Source organism: Microchirus variegatus, assembly GCF_963457635.1.
Source record: "Microchirus variegatus genome assembly, chromosome: 9".
NCBI classification, from domain to species: Eukaryota; Metazoa; Chordata; class Actinopteri; order Pleuronectiformes; family Soleidae; genus Microchirus; species Microchirus variegatus.
Window position 1 is genome coordinate 22,833,492 of NC_139810.1, and position 19,937 is coordinate 22,853,428.

Genomic DNA, 19,937 nt, shown 5'->3' on the forward strand with positions numbered 1-19,937 from the left:
GATGTTATCAACCGAGAGGGAATTAGGCTAATTTTCATTTCCGTCCTACAGACAATCATTTAAAAGGAGTTCTTTTTGCAACCAGCAGAGTTGCCCCTGTGGACCTTTCACTGAGGGAAAATGGAATTTGCCGTCAATTTTGTATGTGCTGTCGATGGCCAACAGTAAAGTAAAAAAAAAAACATTCTCTGGACAACTAATCCTCTCAATAAAAGTATTTGTCTTTATCTGGACGGGAGACTTATCCCAGTGTGTGTGTGTGTGTGTCACAAAGTGTTGTTGGTGACTGAGTTGGTGAAGATGGAGCCAACACCCCCTGAAGACACTGAGTGACCTAGCATTTGACCCATAGGCCATTTATACACCACCCCTGTCAGAGGACATCAGGGCGAGTGTCACACAATCAGCAGGGGGGGTGTGAGTGTGTCATAAGAGTGTGTGCTGTTTTGAGATCAGGGTGGCAATGGTGTGGGTCATGGCCACTAAGTGTTATACCTTAAGGGAGCAATAGGAATACACACATGGTCAGTGGTGAACATCTGTTGTGTATGACCTGGGATACCCTGAGAGGACACATGGGCTGCTACGGTAATTTTTTATATATTTTTTTTAAATGTGAAGCGTTCAGTATCAGCAATCTTCTTATCTTGCTGGATCAAATATGTACTAATTTTAAGTCCCGTTATCACATTTTATCTCTAGTATGTTTATGTGGCCTAAGCGATATGGATTAAGGTTGCATAAAAAGCTGTTTTTGGAAATTTGACTAATGCGAGATTAGTTTAAAAGTCCAGTTGTTCCTCATATGTAATCACTGCTCATGTTGGCCCTTTCAGCATGACCTCCATCCATCCATCAGTCCAATATTAGCAAATGAATGATGCAGAGTAGGGATAGGCTTTTAGAAAATGAAGAGATAAACAAATACCCTGTGGTGACTCAGGGCAAATTGACATTTGAGTCTCATATTCGGAAGTCGTGCTGATATGCTAAATGGTCTCTGTGCTTTTGAATGGTTTTCTGTCAGGATTATCTGAATTTGCAACACGTCATCCATCTCTCCATGTACACAGAATAGAATAGTGTACACACAGAGGAGATGAAGTACTGAGAGTTTAATGATTCTAGGTATTTCTGTGGTGTGAAGACTTGAGGATAGATGAAACACTGTAGATTCTCTCATTTTTATTCAGACTTTTATCTTCTACTTAACTTCAGAACTATAAAATACACAAGCTTTGCTCCATAATTGGTTTCTAATATGCTATTTAACTTATTTATCTGTGAAGTGTGCGATTGAATGGAATGCTACCATGCCTGTCTCAAACTGTCGTGTGTGGTTAATTATGCATGTAGAGTGTTTTCCTACAGGTGATTCAGACATGATGTAATCGGTACGTCCTGCAGTGCTCTCTCTTCCACGATGATTCAGGCAGTTTGTGTTCTGGGTGTTTTGGGGGCAGGGCTCCGATGGGAAAGCAGACAGGAGGCAGAATGTAATACATGTGATACATTGCACAAACTGTAATATGTAGAGTTTGGGCCAATTCAAATTCCTATCTTAACCCTCAAGCTCAACCCTTGGGACACCCCTTAAATGCATATACGTCTTCAGACTGTGGGGGGCAGAATAACGTGAAAGCTGCGTCCAGTCTGTCGACTCCAAAACAGAAGAAGAAGAACACATTTACGTCGCGATTATTTATTACGATCTGTTCGTCAGTCAAGTTATTAGGTTGTCGGTTAGTTATAAGATGATACTCATACAAATATCACAACCACGGACATATTTAGCTGACAGTTACCACACACCACGGCTTATTGAAAAGTAAACGATAGCAAACGATCGCTTGTCCGCACAGGCCGGCTATTGACAAAAGATCGTAAAATAAATATAAATGTTACGCAACAATGACGTCAGTAATCCATAATATGGGCCTATCATTTTCATCATTTTCATATCTCTATTAACAAAGAAAATACTTCATTTGTAGTGTACTCGTTTCGCTGCTTTCGACGGCATCTTTCTTATGTGAAAACACGCAATGCATTCTGGGTAGCCCTTGCTCCCAAGGGTGGTCTCGGAAAATCTCAGTATAGAGGGCGATACAGCCCTTAAACTCGCCCCTCAACTTAATTTTTCTGAGAATCGGGACAGCACTTGCACTAGAGGGAGCGCATTTTTGAGATTGAGGGTTAAGATTGAGGGTTAAGCAAGGAATTGGAATTCACCCTTGATCTGTAGTTAGAATAAATGGCTGGTGCATATACAAACCACCACATCTCATTGTGTTTAAGTAGCTCATGTACCTCTACTTGTGTAGCTCCAGCTGTATTTATTACTAACAAGGTTTACTGTCTTCATTATGTTGGACAGAGAGGACGTTATAAGGATGTTGTTGTTGATGTCTTGTGTTTGCATTGAACGACACCACGTTTGGTTAGTTTTGTGTCAAATCGAGTTCTTCTATAGATTTACTTGAGACGCGACTCCTCACAGGTGCAGAATATACAGTATATACGTTTTGTTAGTGGGTTCCCCATCTGATTCATTATGTATATGATGTATAATTAGAATTTACATTCCCAGTAAACAAGTTAGTTAAGTCAATTTGGTGGAAAGTACTTAACGCCTAAAGCAAGGATTTACTTGCTAACCTCTGCCAACCTTGCTATCTGAGTTTGGCTGAGATAGACCACGAGCAAAACGGAGATGGATGAGCTCCAGACAGCTACACACACGCACACACACGCACATGCACACGCACACACACACACACACACTGTAATCTGCTCTCTCAGAACCACTCTCTGTTGTTCTAAAGCACAAATGCTCTCCAAACAGATACCATGCGTGGGAAGAGACAAGACTCTTTTTCTTTGTGTTCCCTCTTGTGGCTAAACATGTCAATCCTTCGTTTTAAGAGAAGGCGTATAGCGTGTGTATGTGTGTGCGTTAAAACAAGGGTGGGTGTTTAAATGTCACATCCCATAATTGCATCAGTTGCTTACTGTCTTCTTATGCCCCGAGTAGATGGCTCTCGTTCTACGGAGCCCACGCACACGAGGGGCAAGCATTCTCCTTCATTTACTATGTGGCTCGCAACCAGTTGCAATTCTGGCACGTACACTGTCCACGATCCTGCGGTTTCTGTCTCTGTTTCCTCCCTCTCTGTTGAGGAACAGAAACAAAGAATTTGGCAAAACTCCCATGTTTCATTTATTGTGCTAGGAACTATCCTCGGTCTAAGATGAAGCTGAAAAAGTGGTATTTGTAAGATAGTCCTGTATTAGTCCCACAATATGCATTTTTTTTATGTACATGTCAATGAACACAGATTTCATTGTGGTGGCTACACACTTCATTTTTACTTTAATTTATCTGAATATTGTCATGCAGTTTTGCTTCAGGGCATATGTTTTGAACCATGAACTTAATTAAAAATGTGAACTTGATTTTTTTCCCCAATTCCACAGTCTCCTTGCAACAGTCTCAAGTTTCAATCTTGGCCTCAGCAGAACAGATGTTCTGTCACTTTTTCACCTGTGAATATCTAGAGGATTTCCTGTAGTGTGAGGATCAGTGTTCTACTCGGGTGCGTCCAGCATTGCTGATAAGGCTATCTGATCAATAGGAGTATGAAGCAGATGCTTAAACATTCATTAATTCTCTCACTTTAATATTGATTTTTTTTCCCCCCCTCAGACCCGAAAAGGGCCCCACGGCCACAGTCTTGTAGTCTCTTTGCAGTATGTCAGCCAAAAATGATGATTATTGTAGTATAAATTACCACAGTTTGAGCTTGGATGTATTATGTGCAGTTTCCCCTCCAAGTGAAACAAGTGAAAGGGGCGTGATTTGTGAGATGCCGAGCACAGTTCTGATAGGGAGATGTATTGTGAACATAAACTTCTGCAGATGATTACAGTGAGGGATATGATTTATGTCTGCTTCATTTAGGCAATCAGCATCATTTCCCATGGTATGACACATACACACAGTTGAATATTCCAACACACACAAGGTCTGGTACATAACCTATATATTTATATTAGGGCTGTCAAAATTAACGCGTTAACGCAAGATGATTAATTTGTGGAATTAACGCGTACATTTTTTTTAACGCATTAACGCACTTTCTCACTTTCATCGCGCTATGAGTAGACGTGCAGTTTATGAACAGGCAAGGCGGCCTAACCCTAACATTAGCGTCAGAATGCTAGCTGACGCTAACGCTAACTAGTAGAAGCAGTGCTTCAAAGGTGCTGATGAGGAATTTCCTGCTGTGGGTTTAGTTCCGAAAAGAAAACTATTTAACTTCTATACTTTATATTTTGTTTATAATGTGAGTTATTTACAGTGCAATGTATAGGTTTTTTTTAAAGTAATTTACAGCATTTTATTTTTTCTATTTATTTATATTGTCTTATAAGGTGTTTTTTTTTTTTACAATGTAATGTTTCTTTTTTACTAAGTTTGTATAGGTTTTTACAAGTTATTTACAGTATTTTATTGTTCTTTACATTTATATTTTCACATACTTTATTTATCTCTGCGTTCCTACAACAATATAAAGAGAAAATTAGATTTCTTTTGGGCATATTTACGAATGGTAATCAATCGTGATTAATCCACAGCTACCTTGTGATTAAATATGTACCTTTTGACAGCCCTAATTTACATATATATATATATATATATATATATATATATATATATATATATATATATGTATATATGTATATATGTATAAATATTTGTGTGTGCACACCTAAATTATTCCAAGTAATAAGCACATATACAGCGAGCACTCTGAGCAGTAATGATGTCGTACTGTGAGAGCCTCTTAGACCACGATCATATCTCTCCCCACTTCAATACTCCCCTCTGTGAGGAGCTCTTTAAATATGTACCTACCTCCTGGAGACTCGGTCAGGTAAACACCAAACAGATGTACGCACACATGACCCCACACACATTTACTTATCTACACACAAACACACGGTCTCAAAGATTATCTGTTAAAATAATGTTCAAATAGCCATAACCTGAGCAAATTGTTTTAAAGGTCCCATATTATGCAAAATCAACTTTTTAATCATTTAAATCCTTATTTTTGGGACTCTGGAGGCCCTATCAGTCGGCAAAATGTGAAAAAAGATGTCTCACTCATGTTTTTGGTGTGATGATAAAACACGCAATGTTGACTTCCACGCGCACTGAGACGTCACAATGTGCTAAATTCGTGGAAACGCTTTGTCTGTAAAGCTGACAAGAGTGCTGGTGAGGGCAACAGTATCCGAAAACCGGAAGTCCACGGAAAGTTCTATTCCTGGCTTCACAGTGCAGCACAGAGTCCTACACAAACTTCCAGCCTCAGAGGATTTATCTGTCCAGTGGATACATGTTATATATATGACTGCAATGTGCCTGCTAGATCCTGCAAATGATCACTTTTTCCAAATGCTAACTGATGTTAGCTCCAAGTAGCCTCTGTGGCTGTCATGTCATTTCCTGTCCTTTAAGTTTTTTTTAATTAAACTTTTTTTTTTTTTAAGGAGATACTACCAGGGGCTGTTTTGGCAGGGTGATTTTAGGGGAAGAACTGTCTATGTGAGGTTCCCATTGATGGCCTTTGTACCTCGAGCTCTTCCCTTCTTTTCTCTCCAATCTTGCAACAACAAATGCCACTGATTTTGATGGAGAAGTAAAAGGCCAGAAGGTGTTGCACTATGTCTTTGTGGTTTGAGAGAAAGCTTATGATCGTGTGCTAAGCGATGAATCTGTGGCACTGTACGAGGAAGTTGGGAGTGGCGTGTGAGGGTGGTGCAGGACATGTATGAGCACAGTGAGACGGTGTGCACCTCCAGTGACAGATGGGTTCAAGGTGTCGGTGGGATTATATCAGAGATCAGCTCTGAGCCCTTTTTGTTTGCAACGGTGATGGACAGGTTGACAGATGAGGTGAGGCAGGAGTCTCTGCGGATTAGGTTGTTTGCAGATGATATTGTGATCTGTAAAGAGAGTAGGGGACAGGTGTAAGACAGCCTGGAGAGGTAGTCTTGTATGAAGTACATAAACGGGATACGTGTACAAGTATCATCAGAAAATGACTTTGGTCGAAGTTGAAGCCACTTTTTAACAATATGTTTTGAGTAAAAGAATCAAGAAACAAGAATCAAGAATTTTTGTTGTCATTATGTGGACATATCAAAATTTTGCAGTGACTCCCGGCTTTAAAGCACACGATAAAATAAAGCACACAATAAAATAACAAGAATGACGAAAGACTTAACACTTAAAAGGACACAACAAAATGTAAACGCAACAAAAGACTTAAACACTTGAAACAGACATAACACATGTAAAACACAACAACATATATGACTAACAACAACATATAAGACTAACAACAAAATACAAGACTAGAGTATGTGCAAGTAAGATATAAATATATAAAACTACAAAGTGCAAGTGCATTTATTGTATAAAGTATCAGAAATAATATTGTGATATTGTGAAAATGTGCTTAGGTTTTAGAAGTAAACGTATTAATGAAGTGAGAAGTTCGAATTTTGATGATGCATTTTATTGTGGCTTCCTTGTAGTAGAAGCATAATATCCAAACTTCAGCTAAATTAACTGCACCGATCCTTTAAATTGGCATGAGGGCAATTTATTAGCTGATATTGTAGAGGTGTGATGTGTCCTATTTACTTAATACAAAGGCTGCATGATTTATTACAACTTACTACAACATTTTACTTTCTGTATCTCCTAATTTAAAAAAACACAATTCAAATGTATTTATTTCTTTAAGGTTGAAAAAAAGATGTTTGTATTATATACAGTATATTTAATATAATATAATATATATTTATATTATAATAGTTATTACACAACAATTAAACTGTTGGAAACTATATGAGCAATAGTTATTTTCTATATGTTCATGATAAGAGCAGTGGAATTAGTTCTGTCATGGACAAAATAGGCAAAATATCTTGTGCCTTGAGCAAATTCCTGAAAATGTGTTCACTTGGATTCAAGGAGCAGCTTGTGACTTTTTGGTTAAAGGTCAAGGACAGTGTCTATTTGAATAAAATGAGTGATGATATTTCGTATCAAAGAGGTGACACATTATGCAAGTGAGCCTCTTAATGTCATGTCTGTTTCCCATTTCTCCTGCAACCCTATCTGCTGCTCACTTCCATTCGTCTATTTAGATCTATCTCAGGACTTCATTTCCTGTCTAGTGTCTACAATTCCACCTCTTCCACTTGTTTTTAATGGGTTATTCTGCTTTTGTTACAGTTGTATTTCATGCTAGCTTCCCTAGGTTTGTTTGTTGTTTCCATTAGTTTTTTCCGTGTCTGCTGTCTGCTTATGCTCCTGTGTTTTCCTTTCTTTACTATCTTTTGCCTTTCCCTGCTTGTCTGTCATCTCACCAGTCTGCTTGTATACCTATATCCTTTAAGCCTTATGTTTTTATTGTTAAAGATACTTTAATGCATAGTTCCCCTTTTGGTCTCTGTCTGGGTTCTCTTGTGCTGTAAACAGCAACCTGTCACCTTAAATACTTTTCATTTAATTCCCTCAAAGTCTCTGCATATAATGCAGTTCTTATATGGTTTCACCAATGGTCGAAATAGTCTGAAAAATTAAATATGTAAAGCAGAATTCATTAAGTAAATTCATTGGGAATTACAACTGCCATCCAAAAATAGCCTGTTTTAGATCAATGACATCAGACTACAAATTAAACTTTCTGTCCAAAAGACACTTGAGCACACATCATCAGTCAGTGTAGGAAATAACACAACAAAGACATTTTTGTGATACATCAATTGTGTAGAATCTGTAATGCTAATTCTTCAGTAAAAACATTTTGATTGTGATTGTGCATTATTTGTTGGTATTACAGTTACCTGGGTTTGTATCACTTAAAATGTTGATGCTGCAAGGAATTTTGGGAATTCCAATACATCTATACAATGATGGTAAAGAACACACCCACACACATACACACACAGACACACACAGACACACACAGACACTGTTGTATCTCCACGGCTGAGCTGTTTAGATTAATCTTTGTGGCCTTCAGATGTAGTGGAAGAGAATCTGTCCAGCTAAGTGCTTAGACCAGCACTATCTGGAATGAAGATGGTTTCCTCTCTCAGGCCGTTGACTGATGCTCTTAATGAGATACTCTGTTTTGGTTAAATGGTCAAAGCTTTTATTTCCCTGGTGTGCTGTTGAGCTTGTTCGTACATGACCATACTATTTCATGATTTTATGTGGCTAAAATTACACTGGTATTTCATGGAGCCTGTCTGCCCTCCCTATCAATCATCCCATCATCCAGGTCCAGTTGTACAGTTTCTGTGTGACACACACACGTGCGAACACACGCATACAAACGCACCATAAGTCATCTCAACATGTTTATGGAAGCACTTGGATCAATAGGCAGCCAGCCCCTGGCCATTAGGAATCAATACTGCAGCACATTGTGCGGACACAAGGTAAGAACAAAGCTGCTCCACAGATATGCTTGTGCACACACGGCATGCACATAGAACACAAACCCAAACTACCCATACATACATACACACACACACACAGCTAATACACACAGAGGAACACACATAATGTCATAACCAGTGAGTGATTGCTGTAATGTTGGGGACTGAGTGATAAGGGCTCCATTTGCAGCTAACCTCAGTCCTGGCCTCCAGTGATTCCGAGGGCAGACACATATGAAAGCATGGCTGAACTGTAATGCATAACTGCATCCCCGCAATAGCGTTCACACAGTCGACTTAGAGATTTGAATCCATAAATTAAAGTTTTAATGGTTGACTGTTTATTCATTTACAAGTCTCTGTCCTGATTTCAATTTCCCTGAAATCAAATCAATGCCAACTTGGTGGGTGTTTTGCCAACAACCCCAGAGAGTGCAGTTTTGAGAGGTTTTGAATGGTGGTGAATTATTATTCTGTTGATTAACTTATGGGCACACTGATTTTATGAAGACATGCAACGAGTCACAGCAGGCCATTTATCTTAGTGCGTCAACACTCCCCTTTTCACTGGTCATTTTCAATGATGGAAGAATGTAAATAAATGAATTAATGCGTCCTTTAGTAGTCCCGCCGGGGAAATTCCTTCTCTACATTTAACCCATCCTCTACTAGAAACCTTCCTAGAATTAGGAGCAGGGGGCAACCACTGAGCTGCGCCAGGGGAACTATGGGGCTTGGGTACCTTGCTAAGGGGTTCCTATCCACTTGGCCATGGGTCACTTGTTCTTGACCAATATGTTCAGTTGAAGTATTTAAGTCTACTTCATCGAACAAATGGAGTTTGTGTTAACCCCTTTGATCCAGACTTGGACTGCAATGATTCATCAATTAATTGATACTTGATTTTAATTACCTATTGTGGTAAACAATTAATCACTTTGAGTGTTGTTCTTGTTTTTTTAATTAAGTCGAGTTTCATTCATTTCTCAAATTGTTCAGCTTCCTAAATGTAAATATGCTCTGGTTTCTTATTGTCAAGAAATCATTAAATCTGTTTTTTTGAGGTGAGACTAAACGCGGGGTTACCGTTTTCTACAGATATCCATGTTTTAACCTCAGATCTGTAAATATTAATATCTCAATTTCTGAGTTACAAGCATGACATGAGAAGCTTAGATGTTTCGCCTTCAGTTTGAAAAATAATTGCATCCATAGGATGAATGGAAAATAATGAAAGTTTTGATTTGTACGGAACACTTGATTTCGGAGCCTAAATTGTAGTGTTAGTTCACCGTGAAATCAAAACGTGGTTGCCAACTTTCCTTTGAAACACAACTTTATGTCGCCGCTCTCTGTTGGCTTATAAATAGCACAACAAACATCACCAAAATGTTTACCTGACTTAAAATGAAAGGCAATTCGTCTCCTGGAAACCAACCGTGCTGCTTTAGAGAAGCAGGGAGGAGGTCTTGGTGGAATAGAGGGAGAGCCACGAAATATACCACAAAAAAAGCAATTAGGAGATAGAGGGGGAAAAAAAATCTATTTTGGACAATTTCAAACAAGCTTGTCACAACAGAGTCGGGGGATTTGAGCTGTCTGTCTCCCTGTGTTGATATGCATGAGGACACACAGACATGACACACATACAGCACATGCACACTCCCACATGTGCATTAACACCGTGCCAGTGGGCTGTCGGGCTATCCCTACACTGTGTGAACTAGTTTTTTTTTGTTAAACTTTTTCTTTAGTATTCTTTCACAACACATCATTCCTATTGAAAATTCATTTTTAAAAGTTGCTACCCCTTCCACTCTTGCCTTGCTCTCTTGGTGTGATGATTATTTAACTGTATTGGTTTGATGTCTATGTCTACTAACAAACCTACTAAGCTATTGATTGCACTTGGAGCATTTTTCAGGCTTCACATTGGATAATTGGTATCATCCAAGAGACTTCTGAAGGTGAATATGACCTGGAGGAATGAGAACCTTCTCAGACAATCTTGATTTATATTTCTTAGACTTTTCAAGTCTTTCTTGTGACTTACCAACCCATTTGTCCAGAAAGTTCTCAGATGTATCTCTCAGACAAACCAACATTTGTTCACTTCTGTCCTTAATATGCTATTTGACCAGACACTTTTGAGCTTCATTTCTCGGACTTCTATACTCTTTCCTGACCTCAAAATCCTGGAGCTTTATACTAAACACCAACTACTGGCTGCAGTACCATAACATGTCTGCAGATGGAGCCCAAGAGCAAAAAGGGCTGGACATTTTTTATTTTTTTTATTATTATTATTTTTGGTCCAAAATTTGACAAAAACGGCATACTATACTATGTCGTCCAAAATTTGAAAAAAATGTTTTACCCAAAATTTGACAAAAACGTCGTACGATACTGTCGTACAAAATTTGAAAAAAAAAAAAATGTACCCAAAATTTTTGGTCCAAAATTTGAAAAAAATGTTTGACAAAAAAAAAAAAAAAAAAATTGGTCCAAAATTTGAAATAAAAGGTTTTGTCAAAAATTTGAAAAAAGTGTTTGACAAAATATTCGAAAAAAATGTTAGACAAAAAATTTGAAAAAAATGTTTGACAAAAAATTTGAAAAAAATGTTTGACAAAAAATTTGAAAAAAAATGTTTGACAAAAAAATTGAAAGAAATGTTTGACAAAAAATTTGAAAAAAATGTTTGGAAAAATGTGAAAACAATTTGAAAAATTGTTTGACAAAAAAATGTTGGTCCAACATTTGACAAAAACGTCCAAAATTTGATTTTTTTTTTTACAAATTGAGTATAGCATGTTATAGCAACCTACCTAAGAAAGTGATATCAATGAAAACAAAGTGAGGACCGGCCAAAATGTCCTCACTCCGTAAAAATGAACTCACTTTGGTTAAAACCCTCACTGGTCCTCGGTATGCCGCAACTACAAGAACACACACACACACACACACACACACACACACACACACACACACACACACACACACACACACACACACACACACACACACACACACACACACACACACACACACACACACACGTCAGTCTGTGTGACTCTATGTGACAGTAGTATCACTCTGCACCCCACAGGCTGTAACCCCTTGAAAACCTTCTCAAAATGCTTTAATTAAAACGTCTCCCACAATTACGGCACATCCTGATGCTTTGACCTTCACACCTTCCATGAATACTGTGCCACACAATGTCTCTCTTTCTCATTTACTCCCTATCTCACCTCTTCACTCCCCCCATGCTCACAGGATGTTTAAATTGCATTTTTGTGTATGAAAACTGACAGGTTGTTGATAATTATTTTTATGCTCATTTTAATTTTAAATCTGCCCCAGACTAACTTGACATCCTTATATTTTTGTTTGAAAGTGTGCTACAAATAAATAGAGCCTGATTAGTTCAATATTGCATGAAATAATGAATCTGATATGCTGGTGTAGTCATATTATTATTATCCTGGCTTGGTTCACAACAGATGCTTAGTGTAATTTTTGTGTGGCTGACCGAACACCAATTTTAACTTATATGGGCTATTGATAAATATTCATACCCAAATCATTCCTTTTTGGTACCCATTTGTTATGGAAGTATGTCAAATGTATCTTTTTATCTTTAGGGTTTTGCTGGGTTTTACCATGGTGCATGTCTTAGTTGTATCAAGCTTTGCACCTATTAGATGCACTGATGTGATGAAAGTGTTTTTCCACTGCACCACACAGCTTGTTGGAAGTGTGTGCTCTAATGGTTCCTGAGCTAATAATGGTCATTAGTCACAGGGATAGGCTCAAGAAGATTTCCATAAATCAAATACAGTTTGAAAACAATTCAAAATGTTATATATATATATAATCATAACAAATGTCTAATACAGTGAAAACACATGAGTTCACACTGTGATTAGACACTGCAATATGTGCACAAGTTAATTTATTTTATTTTATTTTTTTTCAAACTACGTCAAATCAGTGTCTTATATCACAAGTTATTCTAATAATAATAATAATAAGACAGTTTTTTTAGGGGGTTTTCGAAGCAGCTTTTTGTAGCTGTTGATTTTTACATTCCTTCACAAATGTTGCATAATATGTCCCTACATGTATATACATGAGATATACATCCATACATTAGACCTGCTGTAGTACGGCAACCCGTAGATAAAATTGAAATTTACTTTCTGTTATTTTGAATCAGCATGGTCACTTTCCCTTGACTTCTGGCATCAACAAGGCATTTTCGCTCAGAGAACTTCCATTCACTGATCCTTCTCTGTAAACCCTAGAGATGGTTTTTGCATGTAGATCTCTCGATCATCAGTTTCCCAGTCTAGTTTGACAATATACCTAAATAAACTGAGTTGCAGCCATATGATTGGCTGATTAAATATATGCATAAAGCAGTTGAATATGTGTACTTAATTAAATGAGAAATACAACTCAGGCACATAAAATGTTACAACCCCCCTTTTTTTTTTTACAACACAGCTGGGAACCTGAGCCACCTCTGGTAATCTCCAGCAGATATATCCAGACACCCAGCATTTATTGCGTCTAAAATGTGCATCTGATGTGGCTTGTGTACATAAATCTTCTAGTGCCATCAGGAAAAAAATTTATCCAGTAGTCACTTGGATGGAAAAATGACCCTAAAGTTACCAGTTAGTTGAAATAGTGAATAAACTTGTCATTGAATTATAAAAAAAAGGAGCTTTTTTTGATGATTCAGTTGGGAGAGAACAGCTCATGAAATGTCAAAGATGTGGCCATTGTATGTACCCTGTGTGAAAGTATGAATCTCAAGCATTTTGTTAGACTCACACAACATGCAGATTAAATAGCTGTTATGATGGGCAGTCCTCTTCAGTGTGTGCATCAAAGAACTTTCTCTAAAGTGCGCTCCAGGGCACTTGGCGTAGATTGCACTTGCATTAGCCAATACAATGCAAACTTAAGACGAACAATCTGCTGCTATGTTTTGCCCATGCAGCACTTCTATCTGCAGCTATATTAGAGCAATAGTGGAGATCCACTGCTCGACCAGCAGTCTCACATAGTGTATATGGATATGTAAGATAGACGTATTGGTATTGGAGTTCAGCCAAGGGCACACACATATAGTATAATATACAAATATAAACACACACATTCAGCCTCTGGTTTTCTATGTTGGAAAAGATGGATGTGCTCTGCTGGGTCTTATATGAAATGGGGAAGGATGATGGCAGCCCATGATTGGTTATCCCATTTAGACCAAAGTCTGTGATTGGTTGTCTTATTGGACTGGCTCCCATCATGCATCACACACATTTATCCATTCCTCCGGGTCCCCTCAAGTAGGACCAATCCATCTCTCCCTCCATCCCGCCTCCCCTTACTTCCTCCACATTTTCCTTCATCACATTGCCCTCACTGTATCACCCATCCCTCCCTTATCTTGTGCATTTATTTCATCACCGTGCTTTCAGCTGCTTCCACTCACCCCACTGTCATTTGCCTTTCGACTATTAACCATCCTCATTCTTTTCCTCTCGCTCCCATGCAACTCTCTTTTCTTTTGCATCCTGATAAAGTGAAGGGATGAATACGTGGCAACATTTATCAGGGATGTGTTTTACCAGCAGTGGAAACCACAGTGGGACTAAAGGGGGGGTGGAAATACGATTTAGATAGATAGGAAATAAAGGCAGAGGAAATACAGTGGTTATAGTGTAGTAAGAGCAGTGAAGTGTCCTTTTTTCATTTGAGATTTTAGCTGTGCAACTGACATTTAAAAAAAACTGTGTGTTTATGTGAGTGAAACAGCAGTCATTGACAGCTTTCTCTTCTCTCTTGCAATACTTTTAATTCAACTTGCAAAGCATGCAGCAGAAAACTCAGTGGGGAGAGAGCAGTGTATGCATGCGAGTGTCCATTGGCTTACTTCCTTCCTCTGGTGTGTGCCCATCAGTATTTCAGTCAATCAAGTACAGTATCTAGGGCCTATCTATCTCTTCCTCCCTTATGCTTTCTCTCAACACCATCTGTCTATCCATTTCTCCCCATATCCCTTCCTCTGTCTTGTTGCTTTCCCTGTATCTCTCGTCCCAGTGTTGCTTTACAGATCCATCTCTCTGTGCCACTGTCTGTCAGAACAGCTTCTTCTTTTTTTTTTTTGTCTCCACTACCGGTTTTTGCTATCTCAGAGATGCAGAAGCACCCCTGCTTTTCCAACATATGTTTTTCTTATTCATTCTCTCTCGCTTTCTGTTTCCTTCACCCCCGTCTGCATCTGTTCCTCTTGGGATTGTTGTTATCAAAAGGGATAGCTCACTAGCTGAAAAATAATAAGCATCTTTTGAAGTGTGCAATAGCTGCTTGATGTTTCTGTGGTCTTTCATGCAGACATTTCCACCATTTGTGACGGGGATAAACAAAAGATTAAACTTATTTTAAGGTCAGTCACTCTTTGTGTGCATGTTCTTGATTGTATATCTTTGTGAGGACGTATGAGGGATTTCAGGAAGACCTGACTTTAGTGTAAGAGTCACAAGTTGGTTTTGAGTTCATAGGTTAAGGGTTAGGCCTTTAGTTGTGATGGTTAAGGTAAAGGGCTAGAGAATACATTATGTCTATGAGCGTCCTCACTAAGAATGCTTTGCAAGAATGTTTGTGTGTCGTGTAGTAAACCCTTCAAGGTCCACAGTGGCTTATTGTCACCTTGCCAATCATATCAGTTAGGTGTGCTGTGATAACCTTATCTTTGCCTGAGCTCTGCATAGCCATAGGGGCCCCCACCCATAACACACGCACAACCACACACAAGCACTTTTACACATAGCAAATGAAAGCGACTAGAGAGCAGATAGGGATCGATGCTGCTAAATCAAGGACATGCACTATGCTGCTTCTTTCCGTCTCTCTGTGACTCTTATCTATAATGGAAAAGCCATACATTTACAGCTCCCTCCCTACCTCGTGGTCATGCTCAGTCACAACACAAAATACTGGTACAAAATGTTGGTGCCGGAGAAATAAAGGTTGCAAAGAATTGTCCACGTTCACTTTAGGTGGACTAAGACGGAGGGAGAGAGTGAGCGAGGGGGAGAAAAATGGACTGTGCTGTGGTGTGTGTGATATTTGCCAACAGACAGTTTCACAGTAATTGAAAAACACTATAAAAATCACTGGTCACTGTTATGTGAAAAACAGATGCGGTAAACGCTCTGCTCAGCGTTTCGAGGCATTCACGGTTTGTCTTCTGTTGCTTATTCAGTGCAGAGGGCAACAAAGGGGGCCCACAAAAGTTGGAGGGAAATATTTACCATAATGCAAGAGAGAGTGGGGGCGGTGTGGTCAATGCATTACAATATATAAATATATACCAAAATACAAAAAGCTAATATTATTTGGCATGTACATACTGTACATGTTACTGCATCGTCCTCCACATTAGAATAACCAGGACACAATAAATACAGTACATCCCTTACCCATTGTTTTCTTATTTGGAATATCATATTCCATGCGCACTGCAGTTTTTGCCGTGACTAATGCTACTCTTGGCGTGTAGAGGATGTAAACTGTTGCACGAGCAACCCACTTTATGTCTGTCTTGATCTTTTTTTTTTCCTAATCTTATTTTCAACAACATTAATAATAAACGCAAAGTTCCCCTCTGCCGAACTTCAATCGGTAATTAAGTCTCTTCCAAGTCTCCCCTGATTGAAATAGTTAGGTCTATCGAAAGGTCTAATGAAAGAGTTAATTTTAGCAGCCAAAATTTCTAATTTCACTCCTTATGCATCACCTACATGTGCTGCAGTTCTTGCAGGAGGAGTGCATTCCTTAAGGGATGATAGACAATAGCGTTGATAAGATGTGGGCTGACTAATATTCTTCTACCACTATGACTAAGTGAGCTATTGACTACTCATTTCATTAGTAATTATACGTTTAAAGAGGTAATGCTGCTACAAACGCTGACCTAAGTAGTCTTTGGTTTAATGCCTGAGCACAAATTCATACCAGAGTGCATTGCGTGTAAACTATGGCTGAACGATTTGAATAAATAATGTAATTGCAATTATTATATCTGTGAGATTATCAATCTGTGAGAAACGGAGATGTTGTCTTTGTTCTGTAGAATAACGTGTATACATCAAGACCATAAATGATATTTTGACACATTTTGGCTTGAACAAATGTTGCACCTCCTGCGAATTGAAGAACACAGTAGGCTGTATTGCGATTTTGATAACATTTTGATGAAGTGTTCTGCCCTAATTTAAAAAACAAAACAAAAAAAAAACCCTTTTAAAATGAAAGTGTTTTATTATCGTGGGCTCTTGGATGTGCAGGTTACTTAGTCTCTGGACTTTGCCTGTGCCTGGGACAGTTCACCCCCTTTTCATGGTTCTATGGTTCTATCATCATGGCTACCTCAGGATTGGTGGGCTTTGGTCTTTCCTGCCCTGTGGGGCTGCAGGACGTGTTGTGCATTTGGGTGCTGATGGGCCTGCCACTGGTAGTCAACTGGATATTGACTGACACCACAAGGCATCCAGTCATCATCCAAGTTTCCCCATCCATCGATCCATCCATTCATTATCTACCACTTTATACTCCACATGAGTCAATCCCAGCTGACACATGGTTGAAGGTGGGGTACACCCTGAATGGGTAGAACCCGGGTCTTTTTGTTGAAAGGCAACCATGCTGCCATGAGACCTTTCACCCCTCCAGATAATTGAGATAGAACCACTGTTCTGGTAATGCAAAGTTGACAAATGTGGATGTTTGACATCATCATAAATCATAGAAGAATTTTGAGCACTGGTCGGTTTTACGTTTACTGTTTTTATACCTCCAGAACACAAGAATTACAGTTGAAATGTCAACTCCTTTTAAATAATGGACGAGCCATGTTGCCCACTCCAGGATATATAATGATGGAAGCATTCTCTCGCACATCCCCAGTATTTTGTGCCATTGTCTCATTGTAGAGATGTGTGTGCCACGGCTACTCTTTCTATCTCTGTCTCACAAACAAACATATTTACCTGTCTGCCATAGTCCCATGGACCATTGGCAGCACTGGGGAAACTGTGCCTGTGTTGGTGGCTCTTTAAAACATCCATAAACTCTTTACTGTCCTCGTCAGCAGAACTGGGAATAAACTTGGTAGATAAGTCTTTTTGCTGTGTGCTCACAAGACAGGCTTTTACAGACTTTGGCTGAACATCTGTCCTTCTCTGTGCACTAAGAGAGAACAAACTCAACTTTTTAATAAATGAGAGGCAGCATGTCCCTTGGCGTATGGCAAAAGCATATGATTAGGTACTACTGTCACTTGCAAGAAGGAGCATCTTCTTGAAATGAGTAATACCGTTCGTACAGTCGATCTACTGGCACACTTGTAATGCGTGTGATACTCAGTCCTCACTCTAAAATGCTGTCTTTATTTCTGAATACATTTATTTAATATTATAATAAATGTTGACTCCAACTTCATATCGATTTAAAAATTAAAACAGTCACAGTTAAGTCCTATAATTTCCATTTTTCTTCTTCAAAACTCCATTTATTTTTAATTTTTTTATGTTTTACACTTATTTTTACCAGCACCAGTCTTAAAATGTGATTAAAAGCCACCAATATAATAGGTATAACGGGTAAAATAACCTGATTTATGCAGCACAACATTGTATATGGCACAGTCGTTTAAGTCTCTGTGGCGTTTGCATGTTCTCCCTGTATCTGTGTGGGTTTTCTCTGGTTTCCCGTCACCATCAAAACATGAATGTATAATATGAATGTTAGACACTAATCCTCAGTCGGGTTAGTTCATTGTGGCGGTGTGCTCAGTCGCAGTGGCTCTGACCTCCATCATTTTGTGGTGCTTGTAGCTGTAATTGTGCTTTGTAGAGGCGCGCCTCTGTTAGCATGCTGTTTTTCCCCTTGTTCTTCTAATGAGCTTTGTTGGAGTTAGTTTTGAATTCCACAACTTCTTAGATGGTGTGTTTGTCTCGGATGGCTGCTTTAGACATTGTTGTGAAGGGATAGCTGCACACATAAATGTCCCCTCTCTATGTCTCAGCCATACGCTTAATCATACAAATTGCACTTGTTTCAGGAATTTAAGTCCAAGTACACTTGATAAATTGTTAAAGCTATCTTTAAAGAAATGAGCAGCATGGACAAAACATGTTGCTTTTTTGTGGGGACCAAAACATTTAAAAATAATCTTTTCAAATATTTCTCTTTACTTCTCTTTCTGAGAAAGATGGGATCACTATGAAACACATAATAACAAAAACACATAATGACACATAATTTTGGCTTTCATTGCCCCTCTTGGGTTCCCATCTTTATTTTGCAAGGGTTATCATATGGTCGGTACATGTCAATGGAGCAAGCGTGAAACTAAATGACAGCCATTATGCTCTCTATGTCAGCATGTTTGAAGTGCTCACTTTGATGTTGGTATGAAGGGAAAGAAGGATGAGGCAGGGGAGGAGTGTGGGTGGACGATGAGTTGGACTTAATGTGAATAGAGCATCTCAAAGCTTTCTTGGCTTGACTCATAAGATGGTTGAGATCAGACGGAATGGTAGATTGCAGGTTTTACCCTCAGCTATTAGGTTTGCTCAGCTCTCTCTCATCACTCACACTGCTTTTTTTTCTCTCTTCTTACATGCTCCTATGTTGCCTCTCTGCCTTTTCTTGTTTCTCTTTCTTGCGCATGCACACACACACGTTAGACTGGCTCTTTGTTACTCTCACTAGTACTCGTACCAGTAGTTGTTTTGGGTCTCATTACTTAAGCCCGTGAAAAAGTCTGTGGTTCAACAGTCCTCTCCTGCTGCTGCACACTGTCCCTGTACGGGTACATCATATTTGATCAGACAGGAAAAGGGGTGGAGAGATGCAGCTAATATCTCTCCCTGGGTCTCTCTCATGGCTCATTCTTTCTAGCCTATTTATTGTATTTGTGTGTGTGTGTGTGTGTGTGTGTGAGAGAGAAAAAGAGAGAGTGAGAATGCATGCAGGTGTATGTGTGCCTGAGGCCGTGATAATACATCAGACACATACACTCTCCGGGCATAACCATTTCCCACTATCTCATTGCCTTTAAACTCAGGAAAGCATATTTTTCGAGATTCTGTCTTGCAGGTGTGCTATTCCTTACTCTTTCCTATTGGATTAAAGTGGATGAAGAAAAATGTGCAATCAGCTCTGAGAATTTGTGCCAGCTTGCCGACAAACACATACGATGCACATACACGGCATATTCTTTTAGTCAAAGGAGCTGGACTCAGGAACTATTTGGAATATAAAGTGTCGATGTGGTGCATTCATCTTACCTTGAATTTGGGATTTAATAATAAGTTACAATTGTGTGC

The 19,937-nt window shown here is 38.9% G+C and overlaps 1 protein-coding gene across 1 annotated transcript in view; it reads right to left on the minus strand.

Moving 5' to 3' along the window:
• Nucleotides 1-5,883: 5,883 nt before the first annotated feature.
• LOC310932211 (chemokine-like protein TAFA-2) overlaps nt 5,884-19,937 on the minus strand; it is a gene marked incomplete at both ends in the record, with an annotated part of 152,091 nt that continues 138,037 nt past the window's right edge. Inside the window, one exon of the mRNA XM_083895503.1 lies at nt 5,884-6,015. Within this exon, the coding sequence (XP_083751629.1) occupies nt 5,884-6,015 (132 nt within the window). The remainder of the gene's footprint in view (nt 6,016-19,937) is intronic.